The sequence below is a fragment of the Apium graveolens genome, chromosome 10 (assembly GCF_009905375.1).
Source record: "Apium graveolens cultivar Ventura chromosome 10, ASM990537v1, whole genome shotgun sequence".
NCBI classification, from domain to species: Eukaryota; Viridiplantae; Streptophyta; class Magnoliopsida; order Apiales; family Apiaceae; genus Apium; species Apium graveolens.
In genome coordinates this window covers 160,866,499-160,882,645 of record NC_133656.1, presented here as the reverse complement: position 1 = coordinate 160,882,645, position 16,147 = coordinate 160,866,499, and the positions used below count along the sequence as shown (strand labels likewise).

The 16,147-nt window shown below is 34.0% G+C and overlaps 3 protein-coding genes across 4 annotated transcripts; 1 reads left to right on the top strand and 2 right to left on the bottom strand.

Moving 5' to 3' along the window:
• Positions 1–1,408: 1,408 nt before the first annotated feature.
• On the bottom strand, positions 1,409–2,537 carry LOC141692627 (enoyl-CoA delta isomerase 1, peroxisomal-like). The gene has a single exon (XM_074497518.1). It carries the CDS (start codon positions 2,396–2,398, stop codon positions 1,649–1,651), a length of 750 nt encoding a protein of 249 aa, XP_074353619.1. The 5' UTR covers positions 2,399–2,537; the 3' UTR covers positions 1,409–1,648.
• Positions 2,538–2,969: 432 nt separating this feature from the next.
• Positions 2,970–8,644, bottom strand: LOC141689605 (cyclin-T1-3-like). 2 transcript variants are annotated; one of them, XM_074493953.1, is made up of 7 exons: positions 8,522–8,644; positions 7,775–8,053; positions 7,010–7,091; positions 5,628–5,762; positions 5,041–5,216; positions 4,807–4,955; positions 2,970–4,531 (listed from the first exon to the last, which is right to left on the bottom strand). In XM_074493953.1, exons 2-7 carry the CDS (start codon positions 8,020–8,022, stop codon positions 3,483–3,485), a joined length of 1,839 nt encoding a protein of 612 aa, XP_074350054.1. In that variant the 5' UTR covers positions 8,023–8,053; positions 8,522–8,644; the 3' UTR covers positions 2,970–3,482. The 2 variants fall into 2 exon arrangements, with proteins under 2 accessions (XP_074350054.1, XP_074350055.1); XM_074493954.1 differs by lacking the exons at positions 7,010–7,091; positions 8,522–8,644 and having other exon boundaries at positions 7,775–7,914.
• Positions 8,645–10,385: 1,741 nt separating this feature from the next.
• On the top strand, positions 10,386–15,949 carry LOC141692350 (uncharacterized). The gene is made up of 5 exons (XM_074497158.1): positions 10,386–10,552; positions 11,325–11,407; positions 13,262–13,407; positions 14,617–14,692; positions 15,550–15,949. The coding sequence occupies exons 2-5, from the start codon at positions 11,356–11,358 to the stop codon at positions 15,729–15,731; spliced, it is 456 nt and encodes a 151-aa protein (XP_074353259.1). The 5' UTR covers positions 10,386–10,552; positions 11,325–11,355; the 3' UTR covers positions 15,732–15,949.
• The last annotated feature ends 198 nt before the right edge of the window (positions 15,950–16,147 follow it).

Here is a 16,147-nt window from a genome sequence, read left to right as displayed (position 1 = left end):
TGAAAGTTTAAGTTCTCATGTCAAGGAACAACCTCCAAGTGTTAGTTTCCGGAAATCATATCAAGAACATATATAAAATATGTCTCAAACTTTCCATTTTCTAACGAGACACATTCTCACTTTTAGATGTATTTTTGCCAAGTTGGGTCTACGTATTATTTTTACTTATTTTAAACCCTATGTCTGCATTATTTCCTTACTTTCTCATTATAATGGCTTCTTATTTTCAGTTTCAGAATATGTACAACTGTGGCTTGTTTCTTTGTTATAAGGGAGATCGTGCTTTCTTGGTTTTATTATCGAATTTAGTAGTTAAAAAGCTATAAAGAAATAATAAATGTAATTATTATAACTGCACATTGAAGTTATTTTCGTCAATTTTGGTGCATCGGGGAGGAACAGTACCGGAAAACGGATGATAAATTAATGTTTATTGTAGTGTACAGCAAAAAATTGCATCAGATAACATATACCTGCACTAAAAGAAGGTTCAAACATGCATAAAAAAAATCACATATATAGATCAAGTACATGCAGCAGGTCCAATATCTCAAAGTCGCGACCTTCTGAGACTTTCTACGGTTTCAGGAATAGGTAGCTTCTTCAACACATCCTCGTAATTAGTGTGGCAGTGATTTCTCCGCGAATGCGATGAAGAGCTGCAGAGATAGAGTCTACAAGAGATGGGTTGAGACGGTGATCATCGTTGTGTTAAAATGTAAGAGCTGCACATTTCTTGTTCCTCTTTTAATGATCACTTGTGTGATATTTGAGATGAAGGTATGAATTAAAGGTGCTGGTTTAATATATACAATGAGATCTTAGATATACATATATATGTCATTCTAAGCAGTGGCCTGTTTGAACTCATGTTACATGTATAGTTGGTCTCTTTCTCCGAAGTCACAATTAATCATTCAGTATGCTGTGAAAAGATCAGTATTACTGTCTAGTTAAAAAAATTATAAGTAAGAGAAATTGATTAGAATTTTTAAGGGTAAAATAACCACTTGTTATATTCTAACGATTCTCGAACTCTCATGTTCATAAATCTGAACTTTCCCTATTCTAACTCTAATTATATTAGCTCCGTGAACTCGAATCGTTCAAATTTTAAGCACTTCTGGTAATGTAAAATAATATTATACAAAAAAAAAATGCAACTTAATTAACACAAATATAATCATTTTAGGTCCAATCTCTTTAAATCCTAGTTCCGCCGTTTGAAAACACTAATTTGCAAATAAAGCAAGCATAAATGTTTGATTTTGGAAATTCAGAAAGACAAAATGCCAAATTAATATACTGAACAAGAAGAAAGAGTTACAACTAGCAAAAAAAAGGCAACCTATAAAGTTAAATGGCCAGAAGATTCGAATAGAAGTCATCAAATAAATAGTTCAAAAGATTCGGGAATCAAAAAGAATTGATCAAAATATGCATATCGATGAATGACATGGGAACAATAAAAGCCATAAGAAGAAGAACAATACGAAGATCTACTTCAGCAATCTCTTATACTTATTAAGCATCACCTGATGCCAGTAGTCCTGCTGATCTGAACCAGATCTTATTTATCACATACAAATTATAACAATGGCTATTACCAATACAATTTTTGTAAAATAAGCAGGTCTGATAGCCCAGATCAAAGTCGAGACTTCACTTCCTCGACTGGTAAACGAGAAATCCTTAACATTTCATCAGTTTCAACAACATTTAGCTCATGCAAAACGTCATGGAAAAGAATTTTTCTATTCTCCGCATACACTTTCCCGTTCCAGTTTCTCTTCACCAACTGTTCCCCAAGCTCTACCGCTGCTGCCACCGTCTCCTCTACAGTATCATAGGCCGCATCAATAATCCCCTTCTCCACCGCTCTCTCCGCTGTCATCTTCTCTGCTTTCAGAACCACGTCGCGCCAAACAGAAGGACTCGAAATTTTGGCCCTGAGGACAGCTCTAAAATAGGTGGCAGTAAGTACTACCCCATTATCAAGCTCGTTCATGTATAAAAACCCACGGTCCTTTCTCATCAACACGTAGTCGTGGCAAAGGGCAAGAAGGTATCCAGTGGCGGATACATGGCCATTGACCGCGGCAATAGTTGGCATAGGGAGAGACATGAAGTCAACAAGAAGACATCTTATTTTAGACATCATGAGTAGAATTTTATTTTTGTCGGATTGAGCCCATGCAATATCGCCACCGTTGGTAAAGAACTTGCCTTCTCCTGTGGTGATTAAAGCAACACAAGGGGAAGACCTCGCGGTGGTTTCGGAGCGAATTTGTTGGAGGGCAGCAGAGATAGAGTCTACTAGAGACGGGATAAGACGGTGATCTTCTTCACCGGTGAGTGTTAGAATGTAAACATTGCCAAGTTTTCTTAAGGTGCACATTTCTTTGTACCTCTTGAATTTTAATTAATTTATCTTCTCAGATTACCAAACTGAGGTATCTTATATTAGCTAGCCAGCTTCATGTTAGGTACAACTTTCGGAAAATTGAAGTGAACATTCTACTGTATATTCAATATAAAAAAATTCAGTATACCTCACCTGTCCCAACTCCCAATTTTCAAAAATGGAGGATTCGATGATATTATAGCCCTTTGTGGGCTGGAGCCGAAGTTAAATCACTTACATTTTCACATTTATGTTTTGTAAAATGTTTCTGAAACTTTGTGCACAAGCATCAATGTTTAAAATATGTCATATATTCACTAATTTTTTATTTTCAAATAAAGTCGACGGGCGTATTAATACAGAAATCCTATTTTTGGAACCATATTTTTGTTTCCCCAACAAACCAAGCTTGAAAAGACAAATCTGGCCGTGCATACACAATAACATCAAAAAAAGAAAAACGTCTTTTACATACATTTTTAGCTCTAGAAACAAAATATTTGATCTGAAACTAACATTTCCCTATTAATATCATTCCAATTTGCTTTGTTTTTTGCACGTAGCATCTGACAAGCATAACACGCTGATTGCTTATTAATTCCACAAATAAAAGGATGTCATGAAATATTTGGTTTAGTGATCATTTTCTGATTATATAGCACCGCAGAAGTGGAGGTCATCACAAAGTTCAACAGGAAAGAAGCTCACATCAGGCAAACACTGCATCTATATTTTGACATCCTTCCTATTTCCTACTTTCAGCTAATCCACAGCAACTCATCACATTGGATGAATTTACTATTCGCAAAGCAATTTTTTACCGAATCAATATTGCCAATATTCTGATCACTAAAATGCTTCACTTAAAAATGTCAATCCTTTGTTTTAACTGCGCATGGCTATAGAACCAGGGGGGCATACTAACTTGTACAAGCCTTCAAGTTTCCAAGTGTTTTTCTTTAAGCAGTTGATCTGCAAAACAATACTCCTCTGCACCGGAGTAACACATACAGAGCATGTACTAGTGGTGAATAGGAAAACAATAATTATCCTCTAGAAAGACATCAGACGAAATTGGTTAAACGCGGTTTTTGTGATCCTCTGAATACTGAATATGTGCCCGCCCATCTTTATCTTCTTGAAAGTCATCCTGATAATGATGATTGAATGCAGGTGCCATGAACTCATGGCCTTTTTCTTCTTTGTCAAGGGGGCTACCAGCTTTCCTCTTGCGATTGTTTGACTTTGGTAACTGATATGCCCTGCCTGTATCATCAAAAGTAGGTACTTCCCCTTCTTCAACATTTTCGGATACTTGTTTGGGTGGTGACTGCCATTTTTTTTCACGTTCATCATCTCCATCATTATTCCAATTCCCGAAATGATGTTCATGTTCATTATTAGACCGGTTTTGCTTTCTTCCAGACTTGCTCCTCTCGCTCTCAGCAGCAAGTTCGATTCCATATTCTAATTCCCTTTCAATCAAATCATCCTCATCTGTGAAGTCAGTTCTCCGAGTAGTAGCACCACGAGCCTTTTTTCGTTCAAGAGCTGCTTTTACCTTGTCTTTATCAATTTTTATCACTGCATCTCGAGGTGAGTGACCGAGTTTTCCATCTTTACGATCCTTATAGCGACCATTCCATTTGTCCTTAGTGTCCATGATTTCCGGTGCTTCGCTTATCCCACCAATCCCTTTTTGATCTATTTCAACTTGTCCCTCAGAACCAGACCTTGTAATTTCTGTGTTACCCATATAATGCAACGATTCTGAGTCGAAATGCTGAACATCATTAACCAGAGTATCTTTCTTGTCACCTGGTTTACCATTCATATCTGTGCTTGCATAATCATATCCATTTGGTGTTGTCACTGTACGAGCAGCATTCTTATCAAGATACGACTGATTAAGGATAGGACGAGATAACCCCGAGTTCATGACCACAGGTTTTGAAGTAGCACCCCTACTGTGAGAACTGCTATTATTTTTAAGATGCTCTTCTGATGTAGGATTTTTTGTTGGGGCTCTTGGTGTGGGTCCACCAGCAGCACTGCCTTTATCTTCACTAGTTTGAGAGGGTGGCACTTTATTTTGTTCATAAAGTTCTAACATTTGATTGCTGACCTCTGCAAAAACCAAAGTACGATTAAATAGGGAACATAGAACTTGTACATAATATAAGACTACTGCAGGACACAATCTTAGGTCCTGTCCGCCAGACCCAAAAAACACTGCAAAAGTTAGCTTCGAGCACCAAGATTAATAAATGTCTTCATGTTTAATGTGCACGAAGGATGTGTTCTATGTGCAAAAAGATGTGCATAAAAGCAAAGTCATGCTAATGTGCTCAAACCCTACATAATAGATCAACAATGGTTGTCATAAAAACGCAAACACCAACCCTCCAATTGGTGTGGATGGACATCAAACTCTTGCCTCCAAATTAAGCCATCGGATGGGAGCTTCACTTTAAGAAATTTGCCTGCAAGGAATATGGCACCTGCTGCAATGTGGTGGGGCTTAAACTGCAAGCATAGAGATGTCCGCAGCCTGCATGCAGCTTTCCCAGTTCAAAAACATGGAATTATATTCACCTTGGATGGGTAAAAACATAGGTACATAAGCAACATATTACCCATCATTCACGAAATTCCATGCAACTTGAGCCAACGCATTTTGTGCAACCTTAAATTTTTTAATTGCCTCGACAAGAGGCTTATATGGATGATGTACATTAAGATCAAATCCAAGAGTCGCAAGTACAACCCTTTCCCCCATTAATATCAGCTCTTTTTGCTGTTCATACACCTCCTGCATAATAGAAGTGGGAATATCAGACATCTTGCGAAAAAAGTGAGGACGTGATGTTCTAAGATATCATCTTGGATATAACTCAAGAGTGGACAACCAATAAAAACTTAACTACTTAATATATATTTCGGACAAGTACAGAGCCCTTTTCGAACAAAAAAAACCATAATACAGATTTCTATTAAAATCTTTATACATGTGCCTTACTAGCTCTTTTTACCATAAAGGTAAGTACATAAATTTACATGTAAACTTATACAGAGGACTATTTATCTACAACAGAAAAAAAGACCGTCAACTATGCCCTGTAAAAGCACTTCAATAAAAAAAAATGAACTAAACCTAACGTGCCCAATCACATCATGATCACTTTATACAGTTCAGCACAAGTAATCAACATAAGAAACAGACCTTTTGTTTTATCCTCTGTGCAATAGCAGGATCCTTTTTATGTATGATCTCATAAGAAACAAGAATAACATTTTTTAACGGGTGAGGAGTTTCTTCAACCTTTCCAGCGAGAAACATGCATACTGTTGCAATAGTCTGCAAGACATTATAAGACATAGAAATACTAAATATTAGTCCTGCAGCAAGAATTGTAATAATATTTGTATACAATTTAACGAGGCACGTTTGAGAAGTGCGTACAATCAATAGTGTTTTTGTATGGTAAACAATATACAAAGTGTTGGTAAAGGCGTGCCTAGGCTCTTGCCTAAAAACGAGGCCCATCGAGACCCTCGTCAAGGAGGCCCTATCCTCATGGTATGGGCGAGAGGCAAAAAGCGCATCATGGGCACACCTCAGAGAACATTGGCCCAATAATGTTGTTTAAAGTTTAAACCCGAATAAACTAACCAAAGAGATTATAAGAAAGACGAAGACACGTATATCTTTAAACAAGCTTTAATGGCTTCATTCTTAAGCTCGTTGATATCGTCTAAAACCGCACAACACCCACCATATATAATCACCCTGATGTTTACAAGGCTATGTCACCTAATTGAAGCTTTAAAGAATGCAAATGGTGTGAGATCTGGTTATCAACTCCAACTTCGCAGTGTAGTAGATTCTTCTAAATCATATAACCTTTAGCATATGGGTATTTTCAAAGAAAAGAAAACGGATTATACAATAGAGACAGAGCAAACTCACCATTAATTATATCAGGAACCATTTAAAAAGGCCAGTCATATGTCTTTTGTGTTTCTGGCTAAGTTCCAAACTAGCTAGATATCAGAACATAATAAGTGTGTTTGTTTCTGTGTAACAAAGGGTTTGTCTTATCTAATGAGAGCACACCCCTGCTATTACAAGCATTGCAGTACTTAATATGAATAGGGAAGCTGATGTGACTGTCACTAATCTCCAACTCCATTACACCAAGATAGATGTAACCATTATATCTTTTCGTTCTAAATCACTCATCTCAGGTCCTCGCACCTTAATAAATCTAAACTCCATTTCTATGATCTTAGTATTTCAAAATTTTACACATCCGGAACTCATTAGAAATCCCTTTCAGTCAATCCAGCAGTATCAACTAGAGTCAAATGAGTCTAAACATGTGTCTTGCAGTAATAAAGTAATGCAATTTATATTATTAATGTAAACAAAACCAACCCTGATTGACCAATTTGCTCTTCATATTCCACTTGAATGGTATATTCTTGTGCAATCATTGTAACACAGCGCATACATTTTTAAGATCCATTCAAATATGTAGCAATTCAGGTTTCTTACAAGAAATTACAGAAACCAATATTTCATTAAAACAACTGAGGACTTACCCTCCTGTCGTTCCTCACATGGGATTGACGGAGAAAGAAACGATGACAAAAAACTATTGCTGTAGCAATGGTTACCTGAGGCCTGTACTCATGATATTCACCACATATCAGTGATGAAAGAAATAGTATGATATTATCATTATCCAGGAACAACAAATTAGAAGGCCGTATCTACAAAGATGAGTGCAAAACAATTCTAAAATCAATACCTCAAGTTATGAAGAAGCCTTTCTAGCTTTAAGGTTAAAGCGTTAATAAAAATCAGGAATCCAGAGAGGGCAATTTCACATAATAAATTCATACTAATTAGAAATTTAAATGAAAGACAAGTTCTTCATTACAATTCTTCCTCTCTTCTAATTAGGTCCGTCTAAACTACTTTAGGGGGCCCTTGCTATATGTAAACATCGAGCCCTAATTTCTATGTGTGCATATTTTTACACTCACCTTATCATGGATTCTTATAATAACAATGCAATTCAAATTACTGGAAGACCAGTTGTTTATACTTACATAGCTCAGATTTTTTTATTTGTAAATTAGAAATGATTTATTTGACCATTAAGAATCCAAACTAATATTTTGAGATGAGGAAGTACAACTTCAAACAACTACAACACAAGTTCAGCAAAAAATAGGAAATCAGAACTAAAAGCTACACCCCAATCAAAAACAAAAAGCATGTAAATTAAAATCTGCAGAGCAGAAGATAAAACTTGAATGGAATAGAAACAATTATATAGATTTTTAATACGGAGAACATACAGTTTCAGCCTCATTCCCAAATCTTGCAAGAAAGTGCAATACGACTTGCGCAAGTAAGTCTCTTTCTTGAGATCAATCCCGTCTTTTCTAGAAGCAGAATTCTCTTCAATTTCCTTTCTAGAATAGTACCACCGACCACCACCACCAGTGCCGTCCTCTCCACTGCCATTCTCTAACTGCTGACTACTGTATAAGGCTCCTTCATTTGCCCCAATTTGCAAAGAATCGGCAGGCAACACTCCAGCCATCGAAACAAATTACCACCGCAGCAATATCATCCTACACATACATTACAAAAATAAACACGAAACCATCAAACCAAAGTTCACACTACCCCTAACCCTTAAAAAACAACAAATTAGTCATAATTCGTGAAGAACCATCCAACAACAATTCCGCCATCTTCGTTACAAAATACAGCCCAGTAACATCAGCCCACATGCATAATACAAACACAAAAACTAAAAAAACAAACAAAAATTACGCGCTAGCCCGAAAACAAATGAGACATGTATTCGACAAATTACAAACCTAGTAACATCATTTAACCATTAAAATACAAATATAAACATAAAACCCGAACAGGAATTGAGTTAATTGTAAAGGGTCAGTAAGAAAAATCATGCAAGCATAATGACAAATTACAACGCTAAATGAGCATAATAACATGAAAAATAAAAAAAAAACAAATAATAAATTAAGTGTAAAAACTAGAAACGAGATAAAATTAAAGTAATTGTTTCTTACCAGCAAAAAAAAAAAGCAGAGCAGAACCAATTTTTATGAGGCGAAAACTTGTGTGTATTTTGTATTGGAGAAGAAGGGGCGTGTTTTTACCCTAATTTGTGTTTTGGATGCTCAGAAACTGTTTTCACTAGCTTTTGCTCTCTCTTTTTCAAATCGGGTCGGGTCGGAATATTAAAACTTAAAAGGTTGAGTTTTAAGTCGGGTCAAGATTTGATTATTTCTCAAATTATAAATATTTATGTATTCCTATATTTATAATAATTCAATTAATTAAAATTCAGTAAATATTTTTGCATTTACAACAATTTTAATCAATTAAAATATAATAAATACAAAAAAATTATTTAATATCTATTGTGTGTTATTAGACACATAAAAAAATACTGTTTTTAATAAATTTGAGTTGGGTTTACGAGAGTAAACAATTTGAAGTAAAAAAAAAGTGCCAAATATGCCAAATTATTTTTTGTTCATATGTCGGTATACACATAAAATTGTATTAAAATCATATTATAAAAATTATCAATTGAGAAAGTTATACATATTTATTTATTTTAGAAATAATTTGGGGAGTTCCTAACATTTTTTTAAATAATTCGAAGATTATATAACATTGAAGATAGTAAACTCTCAAGCTACAAAGTATTTTTCTTTTTTCTTCTCTTTCTAAAAAAAACAAAAAAGGTTATTAATTTATTCTTTTACTAATATATCTATTTTATTTTATTTTATTTTATTTTATTCACATCTAAGTCGGTGAGATAGATATAAAAATAAGGGTTATGCTAAATGTAATAATATTTTATTTCATGCAGTAATAAAAATTACTTTTATAACTCTTGTAGTTTTAATTGATTAGCTCTTTGTCCAAAGTATTTGATGACATTCAAAGCAACATCATTCTTTTTTCAGAACAAAGCCAAAAAATTAACTTTAAATAAAACATCCACACTTATATTCATCTATTTTTTTGAAAAAAAATTACATTCAAAATTTTGGTTTAGTGGTTACTATTAATATTCAAAATTTTGGTTTAGTGGTTACTATTAATATAGTTTGATATATTGATTTAAGTAAATATTTAAATTGTCATTTTGAAGTTTTAAATACATGATTGAATATATTGATTGAAAATTTTACATATACTCATAATACACTTTTAATTAATGTTCATTTTTTTTATTATTAATTTACATAGAAAACTAAATGATTATTGATCCATCAAAAGTATTTTGTATAATTTTCACACCAAAAAGTATAAAATTACATATCAATACATTCAAATTAAATTAGAATATTAAAAAGAAATTGTGCATCGCACGTTAAAACTAGATTACACAAATAATAATTTTTTACTATATAAATTATTTTCTTAGTGATTTGCACAATCACTTTCTAATTAATTTGTTACAAATTTATGCATTAATATTATGTTATATAGTTTATTTAAAAAACAGTTATGATGTATTTTTCAAATTAATTTATTCAAGATATAAAATTAATATTTTTTAATAAATTTTTAAAATTTGAAATTTTATATCAACCATCCCTAAAAAACAATCTTTCTATAATAATAATTTTTACTAAGATTTGTTGTGCATACAACACCAATTATCTGTATGGAAGGAGATGCACGAATAAATAATCCGTTAATTCATTTAAAGAAATACATTATTTATTCATTTTACGTGGACAAGTGGAGAGATATCTTAATATTCAGATTGGTTTACTTACCTAACGTGCATAGTAAATGCATTTATTTGCACAAAATGCAAGTGAGGGCCAAAATAGTAATCTCAACTAACTGCGCGGAGTAAAAATTTACTGCATTATGAAAAATAAAAATGAAAAAAAATAGAGTAGAGGATAGATAGATAGATAGAAACAATAGACGCAAGTCACGTTGCAATTGTGATTTGACGACGGCGAACGACCAGAAACAGAGGGGCGGAGAAGATAAGAAGAAAAGGGTTTCAAGATTTCATTAAAGCAAACAACCCCTTCTTTTCAAAGCTCAATAATTCATCACCGGTACATTTTGTTTTCATTTCGTTAGGGTTTTGTTATTTTAATTAGTTCAGCCATTTCTGCCACTTTAATTTACTTCTTTTCGCTTCAATTCATTGAAATTCACTTTGATTTAGGCCACCCCAGATCAGTTTCTTGGCTTATAAGTGTGTGGTATGTTCAAACAGATAGGTATATGTGTATGTATGTTTAAGATGATGTTTAAGATGCTTGAAATAAAATTAGGGGATTAAAGTGATGGTATCTGAAATGAAATTATATGTTTGAATATTGGTGGTATTGAGTTTATTGATTTATTGTTTGTTTAGTGATCATTTATTTTTCAACAATTGCGTCTGAAGTGCTTGCAGCTACTGAATGTGTATAAGATTGTTAGGCTGTTAATTGTTACGCTAAAGATTGAGTCTCTGAAAAATGGCGAAGTTGGATATTGGTTTACTTGTTAAGTTGTGTTAGTAAAACGAAAGTTTGGTTTTGTGTTTGGAAAAAATTTGTAAGACAAGTTCTTGGCTGGTTTTCATTAGTTTTCTCTGAGTGAAAAAAAGGTTATGTTTTTATTTCAGTTCTGGTTTATGCATTACAGTAAATTTCTCGGCTATATTACAAAGGAAGTTATTGTTGTATATTAGGTTGTTTTGTGCGTAATCAGGTCTTCAAAACAGGATTTAGCAAAAGCAAAAAAAGATTGCATTTTGTTTTGTATACTGTTAACTTCTTTTTTACTGCACCACTCTACCATGAGTACTGATGTGATCCAAACATTTAATGTATTTAGGTAATTGGCGACCTCATACTTTATTATCAAGATGGCTTCGTGGAATGCAAGTCCTATTGCTAGTCCTGGTACACTGCCGCTAGGTATGTAATGGATATCTATATTTTACAGTTTCCAGTTTGAGTACCCGTGACACTTGATTAGTTTTAGTTGTCTTAGAGCTTGTGAAACAATCTTCTTCTCAAATTTAAGGAATACAACTTTTGTGGGGATTAGCTATCAACTATTATTATAGCTAACTCAGGGAAAATTAGCTATCAACTATTATTATGTTGTAGAAAGATTATAATATTTGGATATAAATAATAAAATAAATGTCAGGCACGGTTGAGTATGTAGTATTTGATTCCATAATTTTGTAGGCATATTGCATATATTGGATATACCATTTTCGTTACAGCGTACAAGGGTGTGAAGGTTTGGAAGTATTTATATGTAGCTCGAGCCTTACTTTCCAAGTTACTTATTAGCCAATAGAATAGTTTGTAAGGTCTTCTTTAGTTTAAGCAATAAACTACTAGTGGTGAAATTAATAATAGATCTCATTTCTGTTTCTAACTTATATTATATTTAAGATTTGAAATTTCTTACTCTTTCTCGCAAACTCCCCATCAATTAATTTCTCCTTTATAATAATTCTTGTTGATCGTAGCTGTGCTGAGTTGACTAGTTTTATAATTTTTAGCTAAAAAATGTTTACCTGAGCAGTTGAGCTCCTTTACTCTAGCCTATTAGCTCCATGTAGCGTAGGTATACATATATATATATATATCTGTATATAATAATAAGAAAAATAGGTAAAGAAGCCCGAGCTTCCGGAAATGAAGAGAAGAATTGAAGTTGTGAGTGTGTCACAAAGAAAACCAAAAAAAACAAAAAGTTTTTCTTTATTTTATGACCATAAGAGAATTCTATAAAATTGAGGAAATAAAAGATCAGAGTTTCTTTTGAATGGTTTGACTTTGTCCTGCAGTCTGGTATTGATTGCAATCAGCATATTGTAGGCCAGGTTGGTAGGTGCACTAATATCGTTTTTTCATTGTCCTCTTCTGCATATCAAAATATGTGTGGTATAGATGCATGTGTTACCTTTCTATATCCTTTACCCCCCCCCCCTGTCTCAAAGATATTGACCGCGATGCAATACGAGTAGCTAAGCACGGGGTCTTTACAATCTCTCGTTTTTTATCTGTAATTTTTATATTTTCTATATATATCTCTACCTTTCTGCTTAATTCATTTTAAGCAGGGTTGGACTATTAATAAATTATTAGTAGTATCCAAGTTTAATGCAGATGAGACTCGGCAGTGAAACGGCTGAATACATGTCCGGCATGCCATGTGGAGTGTCGACATTAAAACGGCAAGGGCCACGGGGCCGACAGGCAACCTGACACGGCCCGGGACTCGGGCAACCTGAAAAAAGCCTAATACCATCTGATCTTTACCCTAATTGTGGGACATTTTCATATTTCAAATGCCCATGTCTGTTTTCACCGTGTTTTTATCACAAGTGGAAGGTGTTCTAGAGATTGCTAATCTATTTCTTGATGAACCAGCCATATAAGCTGTTCGGGATGGACATTCTTCTATTAATGAAAATGTGGAATAAATTTTATTTTAATTCGTCACTTACTGTGAAAGAAACTTTTGTTACTACTTAACTACTATGATGTTCTCTTTCATATTATTTAATTTGTCTTTGATAAATGTATTATTGTGTCGCATAAGAATCTGTATAGTGGAAATATGCTGCCACTTGAAGTCGTTTTCGTGCTCTGTTGAAATGGGCTCTAAATTTTTTGTAGAATAGCTTAACTATGCTGTCTATAACTTCATCTTGCAAGTTGTTGTGTGGAAAATATCTCTGATGATTTATTTATTATGCCTTCAAGTAGTAAAATCTGGCTAAATTTTCTTCTTGTGATGTTACACAGTTAGTGCAGTCAGTAGGCAAACCAAGCATATTGATTCATTAAAGTTCAGTCCGCTTTGTACACGGTCTCACCATTTTGATAGAAGACAGGCCATCTCACTTTCTAATCAAAGGAAGTCCACTTCAGTAATATGCGCTGCTGCTCTTGTAAGTTTAGTGTGCTATTAATTTGGGAGATTTCAAGTAAAAGTTTTGCATGTAAAAATCTTTATACATAATGTAAAATTTGAACTGTGTATAGGTAAAAATTTACTAATTCGTGTCGTACAAATAATTGAGTATAGATAGACAGCAGTCAGTTTTACTGGTTGTCTAAATTCTTGCTAATGCACATCTGCAAGATGTAATTAGGAAATGACTCTGAAATTAGGGGATAATATTAATGGGATAATAACAGGGTTACAGATTTCGGAAATCGGAATAGATCGGCAGAGGCACCGATTTGTCGGAAATCGGGGATTTATCGGAATTATAAATCGGAAATAAATCGGATTGAATTTAATATTGAATTTTATAATATTTATAATATTAGACCATCATTATTTTATATACAAATATATATATATTTATTATTATATTATAAATATATATGTGTGTGTGAAAAACAGTCCTTGCTACCTACATCAATCCCTATTAATTACTACTTTTCATTTTGAGTTCTCCTTCTCCCTCTTCCGTTAACCCTCTTTCTTCATTTTTTTCTTTTATTCTTCTCCCTCTTCCTTTAACCATCCTTCTTCTTCTTTCATATGCGATGTATACAATTAAAAAACAAAGTTCCAATTGATTGTTTAAGCTCTCGCCGGAAATTTCTGTAACTCTAACTTAGAAGTCATATTACAAAGTCATTGTGGGCTTTGGGGTTCGTGTCACGTCTTCCTTTTCTGCCTTTCCAGTTTTGTGCTCCTGTTTCTATGCTCCTGCTGATGTATGTATATATACATAATTGTATATATATCTTCTTCTTCACTATATCTTCGATTTACATGATTAAACATCAACTTCATCTCCTCTGGAGGACCATCTCTTAGCCATCTATATCAATTTTATTACCGATTTTGACCCGATTTTCACCGATTTTGACTAATTTCTTGCAATACGTTTTTTTCCGGCGATAACCTGAAAATAGACCGGCGACTCTCCGATTACCGATTTATCGGCCGATTTATTGGAGAAATCGCCGATTTTTACAACCATGGATAATAATCATAATATTAATGGGATAGTCTTTTTATACTGATTCCTTGTGTAATGTTGAGTTCATCAACTTTTAAACAAGAAAGTAATTTTAAAAAAAGTACTAACATGTATATGTGTGAACTAAATCTTCATGCCAGTTCTTTCTATATTTTGCAGAATGCAAGATGTTCTGCTGAGCAGACCCAAACAGTTACACGACAGTCATCTACCATAACTGTTGCTCCAATACAAGGTAATTAGCTTCCTGTGTTAGTGTTAGACATGTTAAACTGTATTCCTTGTGTAGTATATAAACTTATTGTACGTTTGAGTATTCTTTATATAGTGTTAAATCATAAATGTTTTAAATATGGACATTAAGGCTTTTGGTTCTTTAACCACGTATTACTGTACTACCAGTAATAAGAGCTCTTAGCTCAGTAATACTAATAACAAAACCTAAAGGTTGTCATCTAGACAAATTTAGTTTCAGGATTTGGTGCCTTACTACTGATGGACCTTTCTATTATTGCCACTAATATGAGAAAGTTAAAACTCTAAGTTACCCGGACTCTTCAATTTTTCCCTCATACCCTTGTCCATTGGACATGACATGGGTGTGGGTATGGGATCTGAGTCGGATCCTTTAGATGGAAACCGGACACTTTGACCTTAAGAAATCTAGTTTAATATGATTTATAAGGCCTCACAACAACTTAATCCTCTTAATTCTAGGGATTGATGTCTATGAATTACTATTTTCATGTTATCCTTTTAATTTATGTTATAAATCTGACATAAACAATTATGTATAATACTTTATGTGATAGAAGAGCACAAATTTACAAATGTAATGTATAAAGAGTAGGTATATTTTCGCTTATGTGAAGGTTATATGCTAAATCCCCGCACCAGTGTCCAATTTTGGATCCATATCCACGAATCCTAATTTTTTAAAAACCGAGAGTCTAACACTTGGATCCGCACCAGTATCCGACAGCACCCATATCCGACCTCTGTACCCGAGTCCGGGTAATTTAGGTTAAACTGTAAATTCTTGCAGCACGTGCTTCTGATAATATGTGTATCTAAATTGTTCGAATCTTATAGGGAAGGAGAAGTCTCCGGATCTTGATGATGGCGGGGATGGATTTCCTCCTCGTGATGATGGAGATGGCGGTGGTGGCGGAGGAGGTGGAGGTGGTTGGTCAGGCGGCTTTTTCTTTTTTGGATTTCTTGCTTTTCTAGGTCTGTTGAGGGATCAAGAAAGTGAGAGTCCTTACAAGGATTGATCAATAAAGTATCAGTCTTATATAGAACTTTATATATTCATAGAATTTTGTGAGGTTGGATTTTAATGCATGTATCTAGTATCTCTTATTGTTGTATTCTTACTGGGTTACTACAACTTACCCTGAAGCAAATTATAATTGAGTGTCTACCTAATACCTATATTGTTACCTTGCATAATTATAATTGTAGAACTGCAGCAATTAGTTCCCATTTTCAATATCTTTGCAGATTTCTCTTTAATTTTCCATTGTTGGTAGTTTTTTGGGGTTTAGTTTTCACTGGAGCACCCAGTGCCGTAGCTAATCGAGTAGCTCCAGAAGCATGTGTACAAGCTCGTAATGAGGGGTGTGATCTTCCTAGTGAAGGGAATGAAATTATCCGTGAGGCTAGTGAAGGGAATGAACTAAACGGAGCC

What these genes read in the sequence shown, in the direction of transcription:
- LOC141692627 (XM_074497518.1), bottom strand. Translation starts at nt 2,398, where the DNA reads ATGTGCACCTTAAGAAAACTTGGCAATGTTTACATTCTAACACTCACC.
- LOC141689605 (XM_074493953.1), bottom strand. Translation starts at nt 8,022, where the DNA reads ATGGCTGGAGTGTTGCCTGCCGATTCTTTGCAAATTGGGGCAAATGAA. An exon ending in TTGGGAATGAGGCTGAAACT is followed by an intron (nt 7,092 to 7,774) that starts GTATGTTCTCCG and finishes TCATGAGTACAG; the next exon opens with GCCTCAGGTAACCATTGCTA. An exon ending in ATGTGAGGAACGACAGGAGG is followed by an intron (nt 5,763 to 7,009) that starts GTAAGTCCTCAG and finishes AATGTCTTGCAG; the next exon opens with ACTATTGCAACAGTATGCAT.
- LOC141692350 (XM_074497158.1), top strand. Translation starts at nt 11,356, where the DNA reads ATGGCTTCGTGGAATGCAAGTCCTATTGCTAGTCCTGGTACACTGCCG. An exon ending in TAATATGCGCTGCTGCTCTT is followed by an intron (nt 13,408 to 14,616) that starts GTAAGTTTAGTG and finishes TATATTTTGCAG; the next exon opens with AATGCAAGATGTTCTGCTGA. An exon ending in AACTGTTGCTCCAATACAAG is followed by an intron (nt 14,693 to 15,549) that starts GTAATTAGCTTC and finishes CGAATCTTATAG; the next exon opens with GGAAGGAGAAGTCTCCGGAT.